Below are 26,085 nucleotides of genomic sequence, written 5' to 3'. Positions count from 1 at the left end.
TTATAATTATCATATGAACATGTTGAGGGAGCTAGTGGAGTAGGAAATGACAAATGTCTCTTTTTATTCATTAACTTTGTTCATCATGTAGAGATATAAATTTAAATCCCAAGTATAGCAATGTACCACATGCCTGTTTTCAGATTGAGAAAACAATTAACTAGTAAATAAGGAATGAAGAAGCTGTAAAGTAAAAGTAGAATACTGTTTTCTGTGCATATATTTGTACAGGAAAGAATCCATATGAAAAAGAATTGCTAAGCTGCAGAATGCATTCTCACATCACATAGGTATGTATTATCATAACAAGAGAAGCATTCTTTCTCTTCTTGTTAGTTGACCAACTGACATAGCACTTTTGAGTGTTGACATCAGCGGACTCTTCTGTGTGTTGAAGCTACCAACAATAACCTGAACATCAGTTGCTGCTGTAAGGAGCCCTGCCACATTGCCCCCCCTAACATAACCATCAAGTAGCACACCAGATTCCAAGACAATGAAGAAACAGACAGATAAATGATCGGGAACAGTCCCTGCACCAAAAGTTTCATCATAAAATCAGCATATCACCACACCCCCACTCTCTATTGTAAGAAGAACACCTTATATGTTTCAGTTCTACTTGTTTTGTGAAGTAATACTTTAGATATGGAACCATTGGCTGACTGATTTTGAGCTACTTTTGCAGAATGACACTATTTTGGCCAATACATCCTGAGAAGCAGCTAACAAGCTGAGTTGAATATTCAAATCCTATATATACATGCTGATCAAAAGAGAGGCACACCTCCCCAGCTTCTATCTTGATTGCATAGGTCCAATATCTGCTGTGTTTTGTATATCAGAGATTTGGCAGAAAGGAACATACAAATTATCAGCTATTGCACTCTAAATTCAGACTCGGGAATGAGACCTTTTCTGATGCTAACAGGACAAAATCAATCTTTAATATTAAATACACAAAAGTAAAATTCCTTGTTTCCATGCAGAGGAAAATTAAACGTTTCTTTATACTACTAGTATGAAAGTAGGCAATTATTCAACATTTTGCAGAAGAAAATTGCAAAATTTAACAAAAATCGAGCAGAAATATTCATACGGAATAAAGAATTGTAGCCCGCAATGCTAGTTGTAACACTAATAAAGAAATACAGAAGAATATTCAAGATTTTGCACAAGAAAATTGCAAAACTCAACAAGAATTCGAGCAGAAATATTGATATGGTATAAAGAATGAGTCGTAGCCCTAATAATAAAAGTAAAGCAAGGCTAGTTGTTGACAATTATACATGTGCATAATATGAAAGTTCACTTCAGATATATATTTACCTGAACCAACACTTATCTTCTTGGTTTTAGAACCAGGCGGTCTTCCACTACCCCTTTTCACAGGCACAGCAGAAATCGCCGCTTCACCTGCCGTAGACGGTGAAGGAGTAGTCATCCCAGGGCTCGTTAAATCTGCCTGCTCTACACCACCGCCGACCTGAGACGGTGAAGGAGTAGTCATCCTAGGGCTCGCTACATCTGCCTGCAGCTGCGTAGGAGACGAAAGTCCACCGCCGCCGACCTGAGACGGTGAAAGAGTAGTCATCCCAGGGCTCGCTACATCTGCCTGCAGCTGCGTAGGAGACGAAAGTCCACCGCCGCCGACCTGAGACGGTGAAAGAGTAGTCATCCCAGGGCTCGCTACATCTGCCTGCAGCTGCGTAGGAGACGAAAGTCCACGGCCGGCGACCTGAGACGGCGGAGAGAGTAGTCATTCCAGGGCTCGCTACATCTGCCTGCGGCTGCGTAGGAGACGAAAGTCTGATCAGTGCTCGCGGAACTCTCCATAGCATGCTTCTCCGGCCTTCCGCGTTTCAGTTGGACTGCCGGGAGAGACACCGGTAGTGCCGAGGAGAGCTGGAAATGACGGCACCGGAGGAGTCGAGGAGGAGATTGGTTGCATCGGCGTATCATCGTCGGCGGTGTCCATTGATGCTTTGAACTGAATTTTTTCACACTATTTTCACTACTCCACCGGTAGTATTTATAGTTTTCAAAAACAAAAACCGTTTTATCAGAAAGGAAATAAATTAACAAAAAAACCAAATTAGTTAAAATTTTGTTAAAAACATAAAGAATAAAAAATCATTTTTATTTTACTCCTAACCATTTTGTTAATTTAATGACTTTCGATATACAATTAGTTACATTTATATAAAGCGCAGTGCACATAAATTCTTCTCTTTAGAAACGGTATCTTTCCTTGTTGTTGCTTCTGCTCCTAGCTTTATCACCGTACAGAGATTTAAAAAAAAGATATATTCATTTTATAAATGACCAAGAAATCTTAATTCCTTTGATCATCTGTCTAACTCTAATTAATAACAGTGTACGTAAAATCGCATATACAATTTCTTTTAGTGATTCTTATTTTGAGATTAAAATCAAAAGAGAAAATTGAGGTTATTGATTTTTTCTAAGGAAGTTCACCATGTTTAAATAAGCGATTGAACTAGATAAAGATTATGAAATAAGGAAATAAGAAGAGTTGTTTGTATTAAAAAAATTGAACATAGAAGCTATTCTTCTTCTTCTTCATCATCATCAGGATATATAATGGATGGAGGGCAATATTGAAAAGGGCAATATTGGAAAGAACAAACATTGTTGTTTGATGGTGGTGGGGGAAGTGGAACAAGACTCTCCTTGTAATAGAAGATTGACGAGTAGTACATATTATTGTCAATAACGACTGGAAGATCTTTAATTTGATCGGTGTGCCTATCGTAGAGACACATTTTTGATGGCAATCCCTTCATTCTAATGACCACAACTTCACCATTAAAACGAAAACCCATGGGCTGCAGGTCATACTCTGTTTCAAATGTGTATTGCTTACTCCAACATTCTGAAGCACATCTATAGTCGTTTAGAGCCCAAAGTGTGTAGGAATAATTACAATAACCTTGTTGATTTTCGTCGCTAAATGATGAACCAAAAATAGCTAGTCTATCGTCATTCAGTAGTGAAAGCTTCCGGTGGTACGATTTACAACATTCCATGCCGTCGGTAAATGGTGTACCGATCTCTCGGAACTTGTCTTCAATCATATCAAACGCAATTACAATACTCCGTCCTCCTTCGATTCTACGCCCTAACCAATGAATAGCATCATTTGCATTCAGACAACGACCACCAAATTGGGTGATCTGGTAAGGAAAATCCACGTCTATTTCCGTTGCTGGGAGGAATTTCATACTGTCATCCCACCTTGTGATTCTAATATAAGCGGAATGGTTTAAGTAGAGAATGATCCTAACCAACTTGTACTCGTTGGTGATGGGAAGGAAGGTGAAACCTGTAGCTAGATCAGTCGCTATACGATTAGGCCGCATTGTAATATGATTTTTGGGAGGTACTCTATGAATAATGCCATGGAAAGTGGTGAATTTGTGTGTAGCAATGTTCCAGAGGACCACTGAATGAGGGCACAATCCAGAGGAAAAGCATACCATGCCTCTACAAGAGTCTGCAATGTAAATTCTACGTCTTTCATGAAGAGTAGTAGGAGGAGGTAAAGATAAAGGGGTAATAATGGTTCTTCCATCTTCAGACGACACTGAGACGCTGTTATAGGTTGTTCTCCCACTCTCATCATTGATGCTGTGGAAACATATCAAGCTGCTGCTGCGATTGGTTCGATGGTGATGAATGTTGATGAAGCGGCGGGAGAGGATCAAGTCATGCCAGGACGAACACACACTTTGAAAACGCAAAAGTGACTTCACTGGTAATGCTAACAGAATAGACATTACAAAGTCTCCTCCAACAACATTAGTAATGTTCATGGCTTCAAATATAGCTTCAAAACCATCATTATCCTCTTCTCTATCCCCTGCAATGAACTGAGTCTATTTATTTCTTATAACAAAATTGATTTTTGTTCGTCGACCTGATTAGCGTTAGGTTTTCGATCAAGATACATAAACAGCCCAATAGTAAAAGACAATGATCTAATCTATGAGTATTAATAAGGGTGAATAATGGATTACTTACCTGAGTTGAAAACTGGGCACCATATTCCAGCACCTTCATTCATCCTGTATATACTTCAAAGATTGCAATTGTAGGTAGGAACCCTAATAAATAAAGGGATCTCTATTTACCTACTACTACTACTACTATTATTATTATTATAATAATAAAGAAATCGAAAATACAACAATGTTTTACCAAGTCTTTTTATTCTGTTATTACTGAATATTCTAAATAGTCAAAAACATTTTATATTAAGCAAAAAAGGGTGTCTTATTCCAATTTATTTGTCAATTTTATCATTATAAACACAATACTACTATTTTTCGATATTATTACACAAATTCTTTAGTTGGATTTTATTATTGTAACTTTATATTATATAAAAAATTTAAAACTCAACTTTTGAATTACACAAAAAAACATTATCATTATTCAATACCCTCCCTCAACCAATCAACAACTCAATTCTAATAACTATTACATTGCTTCTTAAATTGAATCAACGTGAAATTAGCCTCTCGAATGATGATGATATGGTTGAAGATTAAATTCTACGTATGACAATGGATTCGTTAGTAATCTCTGTGCTAACACTCTGCTGTGTCAATAATTCAACTTGTTGGTGGCCATGGACAAGCTAAACTGTGATACTACTAATCTTGAATCTTAATAGGATAAGGGAGTAGACCTACAACGTACTTCACAATAATTTCGCGCTCTCACAAAGTATGTATATATACCGATAAGCAAAGATAAACGGATCAATATAAAGTTTGGAAAAATGACTGAACTACAGAAAACAGTTCAAAACAAGGTCATAAAGGTAATTTCAGCAATGTCACTTGGACGATTTACTACTACTTCCACCGAGAGCAGCCGGGAGACTGACAATCATACGGAGTACTTCTTCCGACGTGGGCCGGGTTACTCCCCCTTGGGCTAAACATTTAAATGCCAATTCGGTTAAATTTCTTGCAACGATCATCGTACATTTACCCGTCTTCAAGAAATCCAGATGGACAACATGAGAATTCAGTGCCTGCTCTACCAATTCCGAGGAATAGCGACACGAATGAGAATCAATATCAACGTGCATAATTCCCCTCTCCTTTGGCCCAGTGACTTCAAAGTGAGCTTCTTTCACCTTCATCAGCACTTGGAGCATCAGAAAACCCAGACAGTAAGAGTCATAGTGAAGGACATGGTCCTGAGAAAATGAACAGCTTATTAAAAAATTGAAGTTGTATAGAATGAAACTGAATTCTGAAAAAAAGAATGAAAATATTTTTATCAATACCTGAGAAGAGCAGGTCTTCCTGATTGAATTTTTGAGATACACTTAAACCATCTCCAAACATCTTCATTTGCCCAAAATCTGTCACTACAGGGTTCCAGTTTTCATCCAACAATATGTCTGCCGGCTTCAAGCCCCTGCATACGACATGACCCATATGCAACACCCTCAGCAACTTTCACGATAACATTTAAAGCTCTAAAACTGTAAAATGGGACAGATTTAGAGAGAAAAAATTCAATATGAAAAACAAACCCAACTTATTGTATTAATTATCTGTGTACAACACATACAACTTTTGATGGAAATGGAAAACTCTTAATATTATAATCAAGAGTGTGATCTAATTAATTACTAAATGCAATTGGAATATGATACGGAAAAAAACATGAAAGTGAGTAAGCCATGAGCCAGTCTGTTGAAAACATGTGGATTTAAATATCAAGTTATCAAGTTCTCAATTGATTTGCATTTAATAACTCAGTTTACACAGTCAATATGTAATATTAAAAGTTATTTACCTTCAATGCTTTTCTTGAGATCTCCGGGATAAACCAGGTATAAACCTCGATTGGTGCGGCAAACACCGAACAATTTGATGACACCCTCGTGTTTTATATCAGATAGTATCATAATCTCAGTCTAAAAAAAGATAGACTAATTAGTTTATATAAAGAAAGAAGAGTATAAACAACACAGTAGAATTCAGGATTACCTTCCATTGAATATAGTTCTCATCATTACAAAACTCTTCGTCTTTGCAGAAATAATTTCCGCAATTCTTTCCCCATTCAAATCACTAGATAGTCCAGATAATCCTTCAATCATTCCTTCATACACCGTTCCCCAGCTACCTATTCCTACCACACTTCTGGCAGAAATGAATGAATTGATCTGTTTGATTGTGAACTTCACCAACTTCCTCTTCAATACTAGATAATTGATTTCACTCTCCAGTTTAAGATCCTTTTCCTACAAAAAATTATTAAGATTATTTTAATCGATCGACAAAAAAATGCTAGCTACACCTCCCAGCTTCTATCAACAATTTTGCAATTCTATGGGTCGATTGATATGTATAAAAAATTAAGACCACACCTCCCCAGCTTCTGCCTTGATCACGTGCGATTGCATAGGTCCAAATTCTTCTGGGTTTGATACTGCAAGTTGTATATAAGAAATTTGGCAGAAAGAACTTCAATAAATAACAAATTTCAAATTATGAACTCTATTAAATTCCAAATTCAGAGTTTCTGCTGAACGTATGCTAACAGTATGATAAAATGCATCTCCTTGTTTCCATGCACATGATCAAAGGAAAATTAAAGGTTTCTTTATACTAGTATGAAAGATCATAATGCAGGCATTTGTTCAACATTTTGCAGAAGAAAATTCAACTGGATGCACGGGAAAAAAGATTTTGCAGAAGTAAATTGCAACACTTAACAAGAATCCAGCAGAAATAATATTCCTATGGTATAATAATAGAAGTAAAGCAATGCTAGTTGTAACTCTGGAAAAAAGATTTTGCAGAAGAAAATTAGTTTAACAATAATCCAGAAATTCAAATTAATCGAGCAGAAAACTGTCAAACTGGTAGCTACTATATAAGTCTTGGTACAAATAGCCCTAATAATAAAAATAAAGCAATGCAAGTGGTAACGCAAATAAACAAATACAGAAATAATTAGACATGTGCAGAGTATAGAAGTTCACTTCATATAAATTTACCACTAGAAACTGCCGCTTCATCTGCCTGCGGCTGCGTAGAAGATGAAATTCCACTGCCAGCGACCTGAGACGTTGAAGGAGCAGTTTCTCCATCTGCCGTAGAAGACGAAAGTCCACCGCCGGACATTGAAAGAGTAGACGGAAGTCCACTGCCGGCGAACTGAGACGTTGAAGGAGTACTCTGTACCTCTGCCATAGAAGACGAAAGTCCACAGCCGGCGACCTGAGGAGTAATCACTACATCAGCCGTAGAAGACGAAAGTCCACTAACGGTGGTGCCTAGGAGATCTGGAAATGACGGCACCGGAGGAGTCGAGGAGGAGATGGGTTGCACCGGCGTACCATCGTCGGAGGCGGAGGGTGATCCCACGTTTTCCATTGATGCTTTGAACTGATTTTTTCCTATTTTCACTTACTGTTACTACTCCATCAGTAGTACTGTGCTCTATTTATAGTTTTGAAAAACAGAAACCGTTTTATGTAGAAGCAAACAGATTGGAAATAAAGAATAAAAAATCATTTTTGATAAAACCAAAACTGGGTTAAAAAACATAAAGAATAAAAAATCATTTTTATTTACTCATACCGATTTTCTGTGCTATTTTGTTAAATGACTTTCATTATACTTATAACTAATTTTAAGTCACATGATTAGTTAGTTAGAACTCTGTTAAGTTGTTACACAATTAGAATATACAATCATTTTACAATTATAAAGCTGCACATAAATTCTTCTTTTAATAATTTGTTACTTTCCTTAATTGTTACTTATGTTCTTAATTTCATCACCGTATAAGAGATTTTTTAAAAATTATTTTAATATATTCATTTTACAAATGACCAAAGAAATTTTAATTTCTTTAATCATCCGTCTAACTTTAATCAATAATAATGTAGAGATATAGTAGGCATTCAATAACTTAAAAACTTTAATGTTATGAAAATAAGGGTTTGCAAAGGACCACTTATGGTAAAATTGCATCTATTTTTTTTTTATCAAGTTTAGTAATTATGGAGTTTGATTCTTATTTTGAGATTCAAATCAAAAGAGAAAATGCAGGTTTATAAATCCGCTCATTTTATTTAGCATTTCTTTGTTTTTAGTTTTTATTTACGAAATTAGGACTATGTTAAAGTAATGTGAAAATTAAATTGTTACCCGACTTAGACGCTGATTTGTGATTCACATCAAGCGAGTAAGCATCATATGAATTTGTGACCCGTTTTGAACATATTGAGGAAACTAGATGAAATTTTGTACAGTAGGAAATTACAATCTGTAAAAAATAAGTACAAAATGTATTGTAGGTCATCGACAAACTTTTTATTCTATGATACACTAAATACGGTTGAGAGTATTTTTAGATCAAAAGATTGAAGGAGGAGTATCTTGGACCCAAAAACAAAAGTGGGGGGTTATTTTAAACCAAAAGGTGGAAGGAGTATATCTTTGAACCATTTCCAATAGGTTATGGGATATTCTTGGGCCTTTTCCCGAAAACAAGTAATCTGGAATAACGAAATACTAGTAAATAAGGAATGAAGAAGCTGTGAAGTAAAAGTAGAATAATGTTTTCTGTGCATATATTTGTACAAAAAAGATAACTGTTGCTCAATCCATATGAAAAAGAATTGCTAAGCTGCAGAATCCATTTTCACATTACACAGCTTTTCCAATGGTATTATGACATCCCTTTTTTAAAAGGGCAACCTAGAAGCAACTCCAGTAGGGCTTCTCTTGCTAGTTACAATAAGCGGACTATCAGGGCTCACAGACCCACTTAAACTTCCAACTGACATAGGACTTAATGTTGCTGGTGTACCAAAGTTGTCTGACTTCACCTGCTGCACCTGTTTTCCTGTGCTGAAGCTACTAACAATAACCTGCACCGTAATTGGATTTCAATATGGTGATGGAAGTAGAGCTAATTCAGACACTATCTTTGAAAATTTTCTATGTCAAACCTGAACATCAGTTGCTGCTGTAAAGAGCCCATCCACATTGCCTCCCCAAACATCACCATCTTCTTCATTACCAAGTATCGCAGTCAAGCCACCTTCTCTGCTGCGCCGACCACCAGATTCCAAGACAAAGAAGAAACCAGTCAGACTAAGGATGTCGTACACTCCCTGCACCAGTTAAACAACAATTCTTTTTTTAATCAAAATGTGATGGTACTGAAGTATATCCAGCCAAAAGTGTCAAACATTTGGTCGAGGGGTTACATACTACGACATAAATGATAAAATCTAAGGTAGATCAGCACACGAGGCAAAATACATGATAAACTTGATACATGTCCACACCCACTCTCAAATATAAACATGGAAATACATACACACCTTATATGTTACAGATTGATATGGTCGGCGAAGTGATACACTAGATGTGGAACCATTGGCTGACAGAACACACACTGATTTAGAGGTACTTTCGCAGAATGACATTATTTTGACCAATATATCCTGAGAAGCCAAAAGGCCAGATTAAATAAAGTAAAGAAAGATATTGTTTCCAATAAAAAGAAAACATTATATACTATATTCTCGTTGTTTCTACTGATAAGATAAACACATGCTGATCAAAAGAGAGGTTAATTAAGACCACACCTCCCCAGTTTTTATGTTGATCACGTGTGATTGCATAAATCCAAGAGCTGCTACTTCTGATCCTGCAAGAAGAGTGACTTGAGATTTGGTAGAAAGAACTTACCAAGACTGTTTAACTCCAAATTTCCAATTCAGATTTGCCGAATAGCATAAGAGAGGGAAGGAGACGTTTTCTGTTGAACATCATATCAAAGCATGCTAACAGGGAAATTGGAAGGGCAAAGTAAATCTTTAATATTCAATTTCCAAATTGCAATGAAGAAATACACAGTAAAATGAACTGCATCTCCTTTTTCATGCACACCAGAGGAAAGGGTTAAAAAGAACATGAATGGCTTCTTTATACTAGTATGAAAGCAGGCAATTATTCAACATTTTGCAGAAGAAAATTCAACTGGATGCAGGGGAAAAAAGATTTTGCAGAAGAAAACTCAACAAGAATCGAGGACAAATATTCATATGGTATAAAGAATTGTAGCGCTAATAATAAAAGTAAAGCAAGGCTAGTTGTAACACAAATAAACAAATACAGAAATAATTAGACATGTGTAGAGTACAGAAGTTCACTTCATATAAATTTACCCAAATCAACGCTTTGCTGCTTATTCCCAGTAGAAACCGCCGTTTCATCTGCCTGCGGCTGCGCAGAAGACGAAAGTCCACCGCCGGCGACCTGAGACGGTGGAGGAGTAGTCATCCCAGGGTTCGATCCATCTGCCTGCGGCTGCGTAGGAGACGAAAGTCCACCGGCGACCTGAGACGGTGAAGGAGTAGTCATCCCAGGGCTTGGTCTTCCGCGTTTCCGCGATTCAGTTGTACTGACGGAAGGGTCTGGAAATGAAGGGACCAGAGGAGTCGAGGAGGAGATTGGTTGCGCCGGCGTATTATCGTCGGCGGCGGAGGTTGATCCCACGTTTTCCATTGATGCTTTGAACTGATTTTTTTGGCTCTATTTTCACTACTCCACCAGTAGTACTATGCTCTATTTATAGTTTTCAAAAAACAAAAACCGTTTCATTCCGGATCAAAACAGATTTGGAAATAAATTAATTTTAATCCCATTTTTGAAAGAAAACAAGCAAAACTTGTCAAAATTGTGTCAAAAAACGTAAAGAATAAAAAATCATTTTGTTTTACTCCTAGCGATTTTCTGTGCTATTTAGGTAAAAATGTGATCATTTTGTTTTAAATTTTTATTTAATTACACTTTATCTAATTTAAATGTAATAAAGAAATAATTGCTAATTAGTTAGCTAAATATAGTCACATAATTAGTTAGAGTAAGTTATAAGTTTGTTAACTTGTTACGCGAATGTATATTATTTTGTAAAGATCTAGTTTCGTCACCGTATAAGAGATTTGAAAAAAGCTGTATTAGTCTATTTTTATTTTATAATGGCCAAGAAATCTTAATAAATAATAATATAGAAATATAGTAGTAGGAACATTCGTACTGTTCTTTGATTAAATGGAAGAAGAATGACAATTGAAAAAGAAATACATCTAAAACAATTTAAATATACATTGATTTCGTTATTAGAGTAGTGTCAATTCAAATAATTAATAAGTGTCTTTTAATATTTCTTTTAGTGATTATAGTCTAGAGTTATAAATCCTTAATTTAAGATTCAAATCAAAGATTGGGAGAGTAAAAAGAGATAATATCAACCACTTGACGTCCATCATGGTTATCTCAAATCTCCTTTTCTTTTCATATGTTTTTTTCCTATACCTGTTACTACAGAACATTATAAACTGTATTGTCACGCTTCTGCTCTATCAGGATAAATTTAACCCCTTCATAAAAAAAAGATATGAGAATTTACCTTCAATAATTGAGCGCGACATTTAATGAATAGTAAAATATTGTTCCTTTAATCCCACTTCCATTTTCCGTTACAATATTTTCATTCAATCTACTACCAAAAAAGAAAAACAGATACTTACCTTACTATCTTCACAGTAACAGGAAAAGAAAAAGCTACTAGCAGTCATGCATATTTGATTTGTGATCAAATAAGTATCAATCTATGTGTCTTTGATTTACTTGTACTAGTTGAAACTTATAACTCAAGACAAGTGTTCGGTCATAGCACATCTCTCTGATATAAGGTGTACAACAAAATAACATATTTCACTATGACCTCTTCCCAACATATGACTGTACTAACAAAAAGCCGCTGCATATCGACAACAAATACATACGATAAAGATACCTGCACAAGAAGCATGTTTCAATGTAATACTAACTTTTCCTACAACTCCTTCGGAGCCTTTTACGTTTCTGTGCAGGTGATTTTTTTGCTTGATCCTCATCCATTGAATGACTTGAATCATTCTCACCCACGTCTGCATAAGAAACCAAGAGCAGAAAATATGAGAAAAAGAAACAATGTGTGTGACCTAACAAGCATTATCCTGTACATGGACCGTCTGCAGACTGAAAGTTAAATCTCATTACACTCAAAATTCTCATTACGTTGATCCAGTTAAAACAAGTCTAGTGCAAATGTAGAGGAAATAAAACCATAAAAAAAATTGCACCCCATTAAAGAGCTGGAATGTTTCTTTGTTTCCAGCCCAGAAAACTGAAACCGTTAACATTAAATATCCTAAACATGTGTTGATATGTTTCCTTTACTTCAAATAACGAATATGGATGTGGACTTTAAGAAAACTAAAATTAATGAACATTATCCATTCCAGATTTTTCACCCTGCAGAACACCTCAACGAACATTGATATCTTGCAATAATGCATCAGGGAGGTTTTCAAGATCCCACGGCAACTCACAAAACAAGGGATATACAAAATGCTCTACCAGATTCAGATTGAGTTATTCACCACTGCCTTAAGGCCAGCCAATCAAGTGGCTGACAAACTTACTATCTTGAGCTTGCCCTCTGGAAATGAGAAGACTTATAACTCTCTTGATAGCCTCACAAGGCAAATGAGAGGTTTACTACAACTGGATAAAAGGAAGATCCCTAGCCTTAGTGTTAGGAAGAAAAACCCTCATGAACTGGTATTTTGATGATATATGTTGATTTGTACATTTTTGTGAAGCTAAATTTTGTAAGGGAACTGCTGAAAGAGATCTTTTATCTCTTAGATATCATAGAAGGGGAATCTGTATAACATTTCTAGTAGAGCCAAGATCTGAGTTTCTGGTACTGAAGTGTAAACGATTGGGTCTGTCCAATTCCTTAGTCTCTTTTGAGGAGGTTAGGCTTCATATACCCCTCACACATGTAGGGGTCTAGACTCTAGCATAACCGCCCAACAAGACAGTGGCTGCAACTAAAAACAAAACACTAATATCATGGGTCAACCCTATAAATAAAACTTAAATGACCATCTAAAATTATATATCCTCAAGCTGCTTCACCTAGACTTCGGAAATTTATCTAATTAAGCAAAAATCACTTCAACATGCACTTCTCACCAGGAAAAAGAGTAGCTAAACTATTATACTGTATACAATGTTACACCCACTGTTTACAGGAAACAGCACTAGCTGCGCTGCAAGTAGCATTTCATTTTTTTTCTTTATTATTTGTTGTTTCACACTGCTAAAAACACTGATGGCATAATATAATAACCACTCATCTCTAGCTGCAAACCAGAATAACTAAAGAAGTGAACAATTTCAGTGTCATACTTTTTGATGTCCCCACAGCTTGTCTGGAGAGCTTGCGCTTTATCTCTTCGGGATCTTCAGTGGAACTGTATCCCAGACGCTTGCTGGATATCGTTATCACTCCAGGTTCAACTTCCTGCTCTGATCTCTCGCATTCCCCGTTAAAAGGTTTCATGTAACAGAACCTATAGTAATGTTAAAACAGGATATACAGAACAAAACATTTAGTGAATATGAGGCAAATACTTTTTAACTAATAAACATGATGACAAATTTTTGTACATGAGAAAATGTGAAAAACAACAGCAAAACAAATTAACTATTATAATGACCTAGTGAACAAGTAGAACTTCACTGTGGAGTTCAGACAAGAAAGCAAACAATATAGCAAAACTGAACACAAACAAAATAAATATTATCTTGCAATAAATCAGATTTTCTATAAAAGACCACATTCCAACGGAACAACATATTATCTTTGAATTCCATAATGTATGTTCTTGGATGTGCATTACAAGGGGAACATAATTAGGAGATGAGAAAGAGGAGTAATTTTTTCAGAAGTGAAGTAATCTCATATCAATTTTGTCATTAATTTAAAACTGTGGGTAACTATCAATTTAGGAAATAATACAGTAACATCTGTCAATTAAGTCCAGGGAAGTCAGATAAGACTCTTACCACTGAAGTGGTAAAGTCTTGCTGTTGAAGCCATGGCTCAACATTCTCCACTTTCTACATTTGTCACACTGCACCCACTCGTTGTCAGGTTTGTATACACCACTACCTGGCTTCTGTAAGAGAAGAAAACCCATGTTTAAAATTGGTGAGAATGCCATCTTTGACAAAATGAACCATCAACTCTAAAATCTAAAAAAAGCAATAGAATGACTTGAGAGAAATCGGAGAGATCCCTTCTCCCTGCTCAGATCAGCTCAGAAATGCCAGAAAAGCTATATAGTGAGTGTACTGATATTTCCAAAAGGAAATCATACAAAGAAGAGGATTAATGGTACTTTTTTCAATAATATTTCTTGCAAGGCATCAACATGACATGAAAGTAAAGGCGTACTTTGCTGCCTATGCAGGCAGTAGTTTGGATAATCATACTCACAAATTAGTATATTACAGCACCAATTATGAATTCTGAAAATAGTTTCGAAATATTACGCATGAAGCAGAAACATTTGAACGCTTTCCTCATGCCTTATTTGTTATCAGATGGACCACATAAAATAATTTCTGTGCTACACGCCTCTTTGTGGGAATGGAAAATAAATCACTTCATCAATCTCCAAAAAGGGGAAACCAACAGCGCCATTAGCGATGATTCCTGAACCTGAGGCAAACTTAACTCTAGTACCACTGAACTTTTATTTTTTCTTCGAAGGTTTTATATTGCCTTGCTTAACCGAGTTTACTTGCCCTTTCAGATCCAGCTCTGCTAAAGAAATTATTTTGTTTTGGTTGCATGAATATGACCACCATTTTATCCTTCAAATTACTCCCACAGAACTCATTTCATTAGTCCTCATTCAAAGTTGATAGGGTGGTTTTAAGTCATTAGATTGCATCCCCGATATTAAACAAGTTATCCCATCAAAACTGAGCAATCAATGATAAAGTTGAAGAGCATACCAGCTTCAAATCCATGGCAAATTACAATAGCCCATTAAGAATAAAATCACGATTGTGATGGGGGAAGGAAGAAGTAGCTACGGCAAATAAAGTTATACTAGGCCAGTGTAGTGAAGAAGTACCAATTCAACTTTATCAACATGTTCATCCAAGTATTTGTCTGATTTCTCACCCAGCCACTTCTCCAATTCAGCATACACTTCACAGTCCTGGAATCCTTGCTTATTGTTGTGCACCCAAACATGACCGTTATCTTCAGCCTGTGCCATGAAACATTATTTTGAAAATGAAAGTGACACGGTATATGTCTTATGTACTTCTTTTATCATAAGGAATGTCTTATAAAAAGTAAACTGAAAGGTTCTTTGTTAAAGCATCACTTTCTTTACAAATATTGTCAGTAAATATTCAGTTCCTTTTCTAATTTTAGTAAGAAAAAACTTTTATTGATACATCAAGACAGCAACTACGCCACAATCCAAAGTGTAGATGACCCAGATCCAGATAAAGGACAAACGAGGCAGTTGGTTGTGAGCCACCATAAAAATAGTTAAGTTATGATGAAAACTGACGAATCATAGCCCACATCAACTGGTATAGAATTAAGGATAGTTGATTGATATCAATTAATATACCTCAAGAGGGTGTCAGATACACAAAAGTATGATACTACAAGGATATTTTAGAATCGCAAAATCTACTGAACTATCAAGAAAAAATGGTATTTCCTCTCTACACCAGAAAACATACCATCATAAAATCAAAAAATTCTATAGTAAAACATTGATAGACAAAAATAATCTCGACGTGTTGGTACTTGTAAAACATGTTACTTCTCACATGAATTCATATTATTAGTTTGTTAAGTGATACAGGAGTCTTCCAGCTCATCAAAGATATCTCGTGTTTGATCATCATTAAACTTGAAAGTTTGAACTGTATATGTAATGATTTGATTGCTTTTGGTCCCTTTACTCTGGCCAGTAATTTCTCAAGCCTTCCACCGGCTCAAAGTTTAATAGCTCCAAGTCACCAACAATTACCACAACCAAATCGTCTTCATAATTTCTTACACTCCTCTTTTACTCTTTATCTTACTTATTTGGAAACATTATAATGTAAGTCACTGTACTGAACTTCTTTGATACAGAATTGCACGCAACTTGGTTTAGTAAAACTCTGGTTCTCTAGAGACTAAGCAACAACAAGAAATCAAGTGAAATCCCACAAGTGGTGTATGGGGAGGGTAAGGTCTCTAAAACTAAGCAATGGAAATGGGATGTGAGAGTTACATCTAAGAAGAATCAAATTAACTTAAATGGAAAGTTAAATAATTTGGGTATATAAAGTTCATCACAAGTTTCAAGCACTTCATGTGAAAGAAGGCAAATTCTCATATGCACGTATATTGCAAATTTCCCTCATTTTCAATAGTTGAATCAGAACATGCTTTGTAAAAATATCCTAGGGCTTAGGTGTGACCTTTTAAAAAGTTGAAGGGACTCAAAATCTATATTCTAACGAATATACTCACTCAATCATCATTTTAGGGAACACGACGAAATAATACAACACATTACTATAATCCTTTAATTTATAAAATTGTCTAGGATACAGAATTTTAAAATTGCAATGTTATCACTATGTAAATTTAAATTGAAACAAAAAACAACATATTGCAAAAACATCATCAACTTGAAAAAAGAAACTGAAAGGAAGAGAATATTCACCATTAGATTTGTGACATCAATAACACCAATGACACCACGACCTCTATCTCCATTATGCATCATACTCCCAACTCTCTTGTAAGCCTTTGAAAGAATAACCATGTCAGCTGCTATATTATAGATTGTCAGCTAGGCAAGTGATTTCCCAGCCAAAAGTAGACATAAATCCTTGTATATTCACCCACTTTGTTGCAAAAATAAAATGATCTTTTTCGTCATTCTAGGAATCTAAATGCTAGTATCTGGATCTCCTTGAGTCAATAGAACCTCTTATTGACTTCAATGAATTTGGAGTGAACGCATAGGAATCAAGATATGGATTCAGCAATCTGAATTATTGATATAAGAGGGCTCTGTTGTCACAACCATATCCCGCTTCATCATAGACTACAATTTGAACTCAACAAGAGACTAAAACTGGGGAAAGAAAATGAGTAAATAGTCCAATTCATCCTGGATTTTTCCAAGTTACTAACAATCATTCAATATCAAGCCATCTTGACCTTCAAATCAAGTATATGCTGAAATATACGTACAGGAAGGTATATTAAGAGGAGGTGAATAATCAAATGTCAGCTTCAGGAATCCCAAATCCTTACGATCAAGTAATACTGTCTAAATGGAAGTCATATTGTCACCCATCAAGTAATATAGTATAAGAGTACTACTGCATATTTAAGATCAGAACACCTTAAAAAGTCACAAATTCATTTTTTGTAATCAATCATATTTTCGTTTCAGAGAAATGGAAAGCGAAATCAGAATGAGATTATGAACAACTATCAGCAAAAAAGCCAACATCTCCTTTCTGAAACTATGAAGAAGGCAAGAATGAACGTCCAATGCTTACCTCTATTAGACGTCCATGCCAATACAAAAATATTCCACAATTTGCTTCTTCCCATTCCAATTGATTGCAACCCAGAGTAAGCTGAACCGGTTTCCCCATTATAGTACCATTTTCCACAACAGTCCTGTTCAGAGATCTTGCTAATGGTCGACTTTTAACCTATTAGAACATTAAAAAAAGAATCAGTTTCCAATCTTATTAACAGTACATAGGGATCAGCCTAGACAACTGTTACACAAAAACGAAATGTATGTATAAATACCTGTGATTTTTGGACATATATTTTTATACGTGGATCAAGAAAGATCACTTCCAAATAAGATCTAAGTGAGTAGTCCAAAGGAACCTAAAACCAATCAATTGTAACTTAGGAAAATGAAGAGAGAGAGAGAGAGAGAGAGAGAGAGAGAGAGAGAGTGGAATATAAGTTATAAAAGATGTCAACCAACCGTTTGAGTCATCTGGCCTGGACGAGCTCTGACCCGTCTAGAACGAATGAGAATATCGCCCTGATGGAAGGAGCTCCCACCAGTTATTCCAGACTCCCATTGCAGGCTATAATTGGGTCCCCACTCCTCCAGATTCCAGATATATATATGCGTTCCCGTGCCATCCTTACTGAACAGACCTACTTTTTGACCAATAAAGTACTTATCAAACGGTGAAAATTCCTTAATAGCTTTCAAGTTGTGTTTGAACAAAGTCTCATTTTGCTTATCCAGCTCCATAAATTGCCCATATCTGTAGTAGCTTACAATGGGTATCTCCAGATTCTGCAGCATAAGAATGAGCAGATAAAGATAAGCACTACTGACGAAAATTACAACCAAAAAAAGAAGTCTAACAAGTTCATCTGGTGAATACATCTTTTCCTTCATTAAGTGTCTGGGAAAGGAAAGCAATTGATCTAGAGTTAGTAGTCTGTGTCAGAACCAATGCATCTTTCCCAAGCTTCATTGCCCCAGTCTGCACAAAGAACATCAATGGAACAGAAACATATCATGTTATCAAAAGCTATCAAGAATCGCAGCTTAAGGTGAAACCTAAAGAATCTCAAGCAAAGCAGATGCATCTATATGCCAGCACTGCATTACAATCCAACATCACTAAAAATGAGGAAGTCATTATCATTACTTACAAGATTCACATTCCCAAGTCCTTACAGTTAACCATGAAGCTTGTTACCAACAAGCACATGGTTTATAAGTCAACGGCATGTATACTTTGTGCAGGATCATGTTTTCGCTTAGCATTCACAAGAATCACAACTTTTTGTATACAGATTGTACGCATGTTGCCATGTTGGTACCATCATATTGCCAAATTATTAATTTAATTAAATTGTATCATTAATTACTGGAGTCGATATGGAGCAAAATTTTTGTTTTCATCTGTTATTTCAATAGAGGCGTGCATTTAGTCTGATAAATCAGTTTTAGTTAATTCAGTCAAATTAGAAAAGTTATTTGCCATATAACTGTAAAAATGAATTGTCATATTCCTTTGTTTAATTGAGAGGAGCTTGTTCCTCTGAACGATTCTCACTTAGGCCGCTTCAGTTTGCACTAAAAATAGCTCAGACTTTAGATCATTATGTGCATTTGTTTACATTAAGATTAAGATTTAAACACTTGATTTATTTGATTTTTTTTTATGACAAGGGAAACCCGCAGCCGCTACCCTTTGGGCGCGAATAGGGAAGAACCCCCGCTCCTATGTAATAGCTCGTAAACTACATAGGAGAGGTTACCCACAGTAGGCAAGCCTGGTGAGACGAGCTCGACCCAGAAGGCAAACCCCTTACTTTCGCTGGCAAGGGGTTTCAAACTTGAGACCTCCAACACGGAAGTCCCAAGCTCAAACCACTGGGCAACCCCGAGGGGTGATTTAAACAATTAATTGGTCTGAATAGGTCTTAATCATTAAGATCTTGAACAAAATCTTAATATAATTAAGAGGTATTTTGTGTAAATCATTTTCACTATTACTCTATACACAATCACCAGCCTTTGAGTTGGACAAGATGAGAAGTGAGGTAGATGGTTTGGGCATGTGAAGAAAAGAAGCACAGATGCTCTAGTGAGGGAAGTGTGTGAGGTTGGTGGTGATAGGTTTGAGGGGTAGAGGTAGACAGAGAAGAAACTGGAGAGGTGATTAGGTAGGACATGATGCACCTTCGGCTTACCGAGGATATGACCTTAGATACAAAAAGTGGATACAAAACCATGATGACAACAGATAGGGACCTTGAGAGTTTCACATTTTGTGCATGCAGATATTAATGTACCTTAAAACCAATTCCAAATCTCCCAATACGATTAGGGTCATCTGCATCAGGTTGCTTGTGTCCAAATGATACCATCTGAAGCATCTCCTGATGGTTCATTCCACACCCATCGTCTATAATGCATAGCATAGGAATTTCTCTGCCAACCACTCTTGAATATATGATGTCAATAGAAATTTCCAACCTGTCAAATATCCAATAAAAGCAACGTGAAATGAGAAACTATGCAACTTTAGTGCACAACCAAAAAACTGGTAACCTCTGCCTTCCCCCACTCCCCACCTTTCTAGCCCAGTTAGAAGAGAGAACTGCAAGCAAAGTAGAATGATCAAGTAGAAGGAAAAGGGGAGTACAAAAACGACAAGTTTTTTTCTAAAAAATCATGGTAACAGTACAAAAAGGGAAAGACAATTAAAATAAGGAAGCCAGTAAAGAATCATTGACCAGGAAAGTGACTTGTCTACCTACTTAGTTGCTTTGGCGTCTCTAGAATTGTCCACAAACTCCGCGATTGCTCCAAAACTCCAACCAGAATGGGTATGACCTAGAGTTTTCAAATAACTAGGATTTGCATGCACAAAATTACTCTCCAGGGAAATATTCTGTACATTTGTTTTTTCAGGCCTTCCACTAACTTTGGCTGTCAAATCACAAGTTTGGGCACCTATAACAGCCTCTTCATTGCAGGGAGAACAAGCATCCTCAATCACATGAGAAGTTGATCCAGAGGCCTTACCTACAGGACATTCACTTGGTTTTTCCCTCTCCCGGTAACAAGCAAATGTATAATTGAATGGTGAGCCTTCTTTGGGAGGAAGTATGTAAAATTGGAAGCGCTCATGTTCTCCAATAGCGACCTTCAATAGGAAAGCAATACAAAGATATGTATTGGATAGATAAATAGAATTTTCAAGTAAAATGAACACCTAGAAATAGTAAGTAGGAAACAAAACATTAACTGCACTTTTTTTTTTTTTTTTGGGGGAGGGGGGGCGCAATTAATCAATGCATTAAGGTATCAGGATTCTAACAGGTTACCTTTTTGTATTTCTGAAGAAAACCAAGGAATGCATGCCACTCCTTTTCCTGATGAGAATTTTCTGGAGAACGGCGTAACAAGCAGCGGGATAACTCAGAGAGGAAGTCAAATTTGTCTTGTCGGAGAATGTGTTTAATATTCCAAATAGAAGGCCTGCATTTCAGATTAGTGCACATTATCATTTGCATCAATCGAGCATTGAAGTGAGGGAGGGTAGAAAGCCTCAGGACGAGTAATGCATTACACAGTCGATAACTTTAAATCTTCAAAAGAACAACCAATGATTTAGATTTAAGTCAAGAAAAGAAATAAGATCAGTTAAGCCTTGTTACTGTAGAACATGAAAGTAATCAATCAGAAATCAAGTTTCTGCTTTTAACACAACTTATCATGATAACACTCATGTGTCACCACGAAACAATCTTTTCTCAATTTTTTGAATGGATACATCATTTTCATAATTATTTTGATGGATATATGGTACCTTACTGCATACTTGAATTGGATAAACAGGTTGTATTTAAATTGCATCGAAGTTTACAAGGGAAAAGTGACTAAAACCTCTCCACATGCTTTTGCATAATGTATGCATCATTTTGCAGAGGAAGAAACATTAGACCATTTGGAGATAGGACTGTATAGATAATTGAATTGCATGGCACAGAAGATGGTCAGGAATATGATGACATGGTAGTAGCAGAAGAAAGAGAAAGAGTAATTTGAGGAATCTGCAGCATCACTTAGTTTTAGAACTGGATCATGCAGTAGATATTAGGAAAGAAAAGATTAAACTAACAAAGGTGAAAAGCAAAGAAGAAACTCTGTTGCCAACAAATTCAAAATCTATTTTTTTAATAATCACAGAGAAAGAAAAAAAACATGTTTGCCAGTGACAAATAACTCTACCTCAACAATAACTACCTACCATCGGAAATTGGAACAAGAAATTACTTTAATATTGGAATGAAAAGCTCGATGTATGCCATATAGAGAAAAATGCTTCAAGAAGGAACTTCCAAGTTTTCCATTGAACAAACTGCTGAATTTTCTTTTTTGATGAAAGAAAAGAAAATAGAAGTTGATTCACGACTAAAACTGGAAACTTATAGTAGCAGATAAACATCACATCAGCACATGATGTTCCATAAAAGTCACCATGACTTAGTAAGAAAATATGCATGAGCTATTCAGAAGGTGAAACTAAAGCAGAAGTGCAGGGAAAGCTGGCATTGCATACGTATTGGCAGGTGGATTGAGACACTGTGTTGAGCATATGATTTTCCCATCCTTTTTCACCATTACATACTGTTTGAAGCGATCTACAAAAATAATTTTAGTCAGATAGGCACTGGGAAAAAAAGTAAATGAAATAATAGGTAGTATTTTTCTCAACAATATATTTCAAGAGGAAAACAGAGGAAACAAAAGGGAGGAATTTGGTAATAAACTGCTCTTTAAATATAAAGGGTCAACGAGCCCAGTTTAAATTTCCAACGTATTGATGATAAAAGCAATATTGAATATCACATGATCATTTATTTCTTTTATAAATAACATCATCAGTGGCTCTCAGCACTAAGTACTGGTACACAAAATACATCCATGATTTCTCCTGACCATGCAAAAAATAACATATAACATGATAGCCGATGACAGCTCAAAGATTATAACAAGAGAACAGATTAACGAATTAATTTCTTCCCTTTTGGATTAACGAAAAAGATTTTACCTTCGAATGATAACTCGTCCTCCACGCCAAGATCTCCCATCATAAAACCTAGAATAACATACCATGTAGCAACCATAAGGGCATTGATTTTCAGGAAAAAAAATTTCAAGCCTGATGCGTTCAAACATTCATAATATCATAAAAGGCAAACTGAAGTAACTCTACAAGTACACTGTATAGCTACTTTATGTAGATGCAGAAGAGATAAGCAAATATAAAGCACAAACTAGATTACAGAATTGCTCATGTTCAGACTTCAGAATTCACAATAGTATCTCAATACCAAAGAGAGCTCCCTAACTTGGAATTGACCACTTAAATAGGTGAATAATTTGCTCCTTTCATTTCTCACGTGCATTCTTTTTCTATGATGTTGCTCGGTGTCCCAGAATATGAGGTGGAACCACTCAATATTTGACTTATTTTGTTTCAACTTGTTCTTTAAAGTGACCAGACTTAGATCGGACAGGGATAAATTTGCTAGTTTTCCACTTTTCAATGCCTTAATACCAGATGATAGATGGCTTTAGAATAGAGAACTAGATTTGATTCGGTTATGTCCGATCAGAAAAAAATTATTTTATGCATTTGTTCCAAAACAAAGAACCAATTAGAAGGGTGAGCCACCAAGTAAGCAAGCAAAAGGGGCACCTGAAGAAGCTAAACAAGGAACGGGCGTTATTTTTGTCAATTCCAACTAAGAAGATGCTGTTTCCTTTTTTTAAAAAAAATCTCTGGTGACTAAGGCAAAGTAGAGTTGTGGATCAAGTGATCAACCAAAAACAGAAGAATTCATTCTAAAGAAACGACACTAAAATCAAATTATAAAGCTCCTATATTACCAGGGAACAGATAAAATATCTCCCTAACAACGGAAAGAAGTGAGTTCTTATAGAACAAAGATTGGAAGTGTAAGACCCGGGATCCAGACTTGGTAAGGAGGAAGAAAACTTTTGGCTGACGCATATACAGCAGGTGAAAACATATAATTCAACAGATTGGCATTCCAGTGTTCAATGACATTTTTTCCCAAAAAAGAATCAACAAGAATGTATGCCTAAATTATGGTTTAACAAAGGGTTTTCAAACAAAAAAATTATGTTGCACAAGGAAGTATGACATTATACCTGAATAAAAAATTTAACTAGAAAATATAATTATAATGAGTTCATCAGGCAAATAAAACAAATTCAAACATAATAGACTTGATTTTACGGTAGACAAAATTATAGACTATTAAAATGTGGCTTTGGCTTGAGAAGAAATAAAAATTAGTTCACTTTTGGGTGAATGTAAATGTTTTAAATCGGAGGGACAACGACTCCGGTTAAAGATTTATCACAAGAAAAAACAAGAAAAAGTAAGGAAGAGAAGGGGTCTATAGAAAATTGGGAGGCAGGTGGCAGCCACCTCTGTACAGAACAAGATTTATTTTTTGGGTGTGTGTGTTTTGAGTGGAGGATTATGTATGGACACCTTCATCCTTGGAATTCCTCCAACTTTTATATCAAAGCTACTGCAACCCCAAAGAACTGTACCCCTTTGTGAGACTACAAAACCTAATACAGCAATAGTAGCTACAAAATATGGACAAATACATTGCCAAAAAATGGAAAGTGACGGTCAGACATAGTAAGCTTGAACTTTTTCATGAGGTGGTCAGCAATAATAAACCAAACTGTCAAACAATAAATGCACATCACAAGATATGTAGTACAATTATTCCACCAAATAACAATAAATACTCAAAGCTCGATTTTTTAAGTCCAAAATTCCATCTTTAGTCCTGTAGGAATGCTGCTTGTTTCTTAGGTTTAACAATGCAAAACTTATCCGTGAACCAAACTTCCAAAAATTAACAAAAAGATAAGTGATTTTTTGATACAGGGGAAAAGTTGAAAGTTACACAAACTGAAAAATAAACACAACGTTACCATCATCAAACTCTTCCAACACAAACCTTACACCGTACATTGTAAAACCTACTTCAACAAAGCAAGTCACAGAATGTACACTATTTTTCTTCCCGTTTCAACCGAAGTCAAAACCCTAGTAAACAAATTGGACTATCCAAAGAAAAAACTATTTTCATGTGTTTGAGTAACGATATTCACTTACTGAGGAAACGACGGGCATTACGGAGTATGAGGCACTTACCGGCGGTCGATTTTACGTCGGAATATCGGCGAAACGGCAGAAGGGAATGTGTATTGATCGACTCAGACACGCATGCAACGGACGGAGGAGTTGATAGAATGTGAAAAGGCTAAACTTTATAATGTTTTGTTTTGCGAAAATTGCAAAAAGATATTTTCTTTATTAAAAATAATAAAATATCCTACATTCTTCAAATGTACGAATATCTTTGCACGAATAACAGCATCTCTAGGTACATTTTTTCAACAAATAGAGAATTATCGAGAAAATTACATAAATTAATCATAAAATTTAAAGAAATTACAAGTTTATATTTAAATAAAAAGTATTTTTTGAAATATTCATTATCTTATAAGTAATTATAATCCATACCTTCATTCATATCATATATTGTATTGGTATCAAAACCTGATAATTTCACTTAATAAAATTTCTTATTCAGAAATTACTTATCAGTCAATAATACTATAAGAGTATGTATATTATATATATAAAAGTGTTGTTCTTGTATTATTAAGATTTCTTGTGCAAAAATTACTCATTATTCAATAATACTATAAGAGTATATATAATTTTTGCGAAATTATCAGTCTTAGTGATACACAATATAGTATATGATATTGATTTAGTATCGGTAAAGAGAAATTAATAAGGGAATATATAGTGTAATTATTTAGTGGAAACTTAGGGCTATATATTTGTAATTATTTTGCTTTTATGAGGTGTTTACTTATTTTCCCCAAAATTATTTAGTATGTTCGTTACGGAAAAAAAATTACATAGTCATTTTACTATACTATTCATATTATTTGATGTTTAATATTAGTTATTAAAAAATAACTTAGAGAATAAGTAATGAATAGTTAGTATAACATCAAAAAAAAAATATTTTCATAATGGGTTAAAATAATAAGTGAAAAATAAAATAATTAAGATAGTAAACAAATAAAACTATACGGATAGACAAAACTATTAAAGTGCAAATTTTTGGTAAAAAAAGAATCCTCAGAAATGTTTTTCCTAAGATATAAAATATGTTTTGAGCTATTTATAGAGAAGATATCGCCTAACATGTGTTCTTCAACGTTGTGTTAGTGTGAGAAAAAATATTAAGTATATATACATATATATGTTAGATTAGTGTTGGTGAAAAGATATGAAATTTTAATTGTTGAAGGAAAAAAGTGTTTTTAAGTTGAGTGTCGTGCATTAAACTAAAGTTTCTTCAAATTATACAATATTGTTGAGTTCTGGTAATTAAAGGAGATAAAGACAAGATCGAGTATAATTGGAGAATCAATGAAGATTTTATCACAGTAAACTTGAATTTTTTATAAATAAAATTATATATTCA

The 26,085-nt window shown here is 35.2% G+C and overlaps 4 protein-coding genes and 1 pseudogene across 12 annotated transcripts; all 5 read right to left on the bottom strand.

Moving 5' to 3' along the window:
* Positions 1–40: 40 nt before the first annotated feature.
* LOC114076111 lies at positions 41–2,063 on the bottom strand. Its single transcript, XM_027914636.1, has 2 exons — positions 1,330–2,063; positions 41–533 (listed from the first exon to the last, which is right to left on the bottom strand). Exons 1-2 carry the CDS (start codon positions 1,676–1,678, stop codon positions 301–303), a joined length of 582 nt encoding a protein of 193 aa, XP_027770437.1. The 5' UTR covers positions 1,679–2,063; the 3' UTR covers positions 41–300.
* Positions 2,064–2,506: 443 nt separating this feature from the next.
* On the bottom strand, positions 2,507–4,136 carry LOC114076110 (F-box protein At4g19940-like). The gene is made up of 2 exons (XM_027914635.1): positions 4,045–4,136; positions 2,507–3,883 (listed from the first exon to the last, which is right to left on the bottom strand). Exons 1-2 carry the CDS (start codon positions 4,085–4,087, stop codon positions 2,568–2,570), a joined length of 1,359 nt encoding a protein of 452 aa, XP_027770436.1. The 5' UTR covers positions 4,088–4,136; the 3' UTR covers positions 2,507–2,567.
* A 614-nt stretch (positions 4,137–4,750) lies between these two features.
* Positions 4,751–7,485, bottom strand: LOC107010118 (annotated as a pseudogene).
* A 1,115-nt stretch (positions 7,486–8,600) lies between these two features.
* LOC107009561 (AT-hook motif nuclear-localized protein 1-like) lies at positions 8,601–10,671 on the bottom strand. Its single transcript, XM_015208903.2, has 5 exons — positions 10,244–10,671; positions 9,662–9,723; positions 9,395–9,517; positions 9,017–9,181; positions 8,601–8,935 (listed from the first exon to the last, which is right to left on the bottom strand). Exons 1-5 carry the CDS (start codon positions 10,581–10,583, stop codon positions 8,750–8,752), a joined length of 876 nt encoding a protein of 291 aa, XP_015064389.1. The 5' UTR covers positions 10,584–10,671; the 3' UTR covers positions 8,601–8,749.
* Positions 10,672–11,527: 856 nt separating this feature from the next.
* Positions 11,528–24,850, bottom strand: LOC107008788 (MORC family CW-type zinc finger protein 2-like). Of its 9 annotated transcripts, XM_015207959.2 has the most exons (16): positions 23,417–23,688; positions 22,575–22,622; positions 22,083–22,164; positions 20,845–20,998; positions 20,543–20,663; positions 20,275–20,446; positions 19,807–19,990; positions 18,384–18,485; positions 17,969–18,292; positions 17,782–17,865; positions 17,520–17,678; positions 16,670–16,753; positions 15,062–15,199; positions 13,983–14,095; positions 13,323–13,486; positions 11,528–12,010 (listed from the first exon to the last, which is right to left on the bottom strand). In XM_015207959.2, exons 1-16 carry the CDS (start codon positions 23,538–23,540, stop codon positions 11,907–11,909), a joined length of 2,157 nt encoding a protein of 718 aa, XP_015063445.1. In that variant the 5' UTR covers positions 23,541–23,688; the 3' UTR covers positions 11,528–11,906. The 9 variants fall into 9 exon arrangements, with proteins under 9 accessions (XP_015063445.1, XP_015063450.1, XP_015063451.1 ...); XM_015207964.2 differs by lacking the exon at positions 23,417–23,688 and adding an exon at positions 24,732–24,850 and having other exon boundaries at positions 20,275–20,663; XM_015207965.2 differs by lacking the exon at positions 23,417–23,688 and adding an exon at positions 24,051–24,189 and having other exon boundaries at positions 20,275–20,663.
* Between the last annotated feature and the right edge of the window lie 1,235 nt (positions 24,851–26,085).

The sequence above is a fragment of the Solanum pennellii genome, chromosome 2 (assembly GCF_001406875.1).
Source record: "Solanum pennellii chromosome 2, SPENNV200".
NCBI classification, from domain to species: Eukaryota; Viridiplantae; Streptophyta; class Magnoliopsida; order Solanales; family Solanaceae; genus Solanum; species Solanum pennellii.
Note: the sequence above shows the minus strand (reverse complement) of the source record. Positions and strands in the feature narration are given on the sequence as shown.

Bases quoted from the DNA above. Each gene is read 5' to 3' on its own strand.
- LOC107009561 (XM_015208903.2), bottom strand. From the start codon at position 10,583: ATGGAAAACGTGGGATCAACCTCCGCCGCCGACGATAATACGCCGGCG. The intron at 9,182-9,394 runs GTGTGTATGTAT...TAACTGGTGCAG, and splicing joins ATCAATCTGTAACATATAAG to GGAGTGTACGACATCCTTAG. The intron at 8,936-9,016 runs GTTTGACATAGA...ATTACGGTGCAG, and splicing joins CAGCAGCAACTGATGTTCAG to GTTATTGTTAGTAGCTTCAG.
- LOC114076111 (XM_027914636.1), bottom strand. From the start codon at position 1,678: ATGACTACTCTTTCACCGTCTCAGGTCGGCGGCGGTGGACTTTCGTCT. The intron at 534-1,329 runs GTAAATATATAT...CTTTTGGTGCAG, and splicing joins GAAGATAAGTGTTGGTTCAG to GGACTGTTCCCGATCATTTA.
- LOC107008788 (XM_015207958.2), bottom strand. From the start codon at position 23,540: ATGCGTCAGCCAAAAGTTTTCTTCCTCCTTACCAAGTCTGGATCCCGG. The intron at 17,679-17,781 runs GTATTTATACAT...ATGTTCTAATAG, and splicing joins TATATGTCCAAAAATCACAG to GTTAAAAGTCGACCATTAGC. The intron at 14,096-15,061 runs GTACTTCTTCAC...CTTCTCTTACAG, and splicing joins ATGTTGATAAAGTTGAATTG to AAGCCAGGTAGTGGTGTATA.
- LOC114076110 (XM_027914635.1), bottom strand. From the start codon at position 4,087: ATGAATGAAGGTGCTGGAATATGGTGCCCAGTTTTCAACTCAG. The intron at 3,884-4,044 runs GTAAGTAATCCA...AGTTCATTGCAG, and splicing joins GTGCCCAGTTTTCAACTCAG to GGGATAGAGAAGAGGATAAT.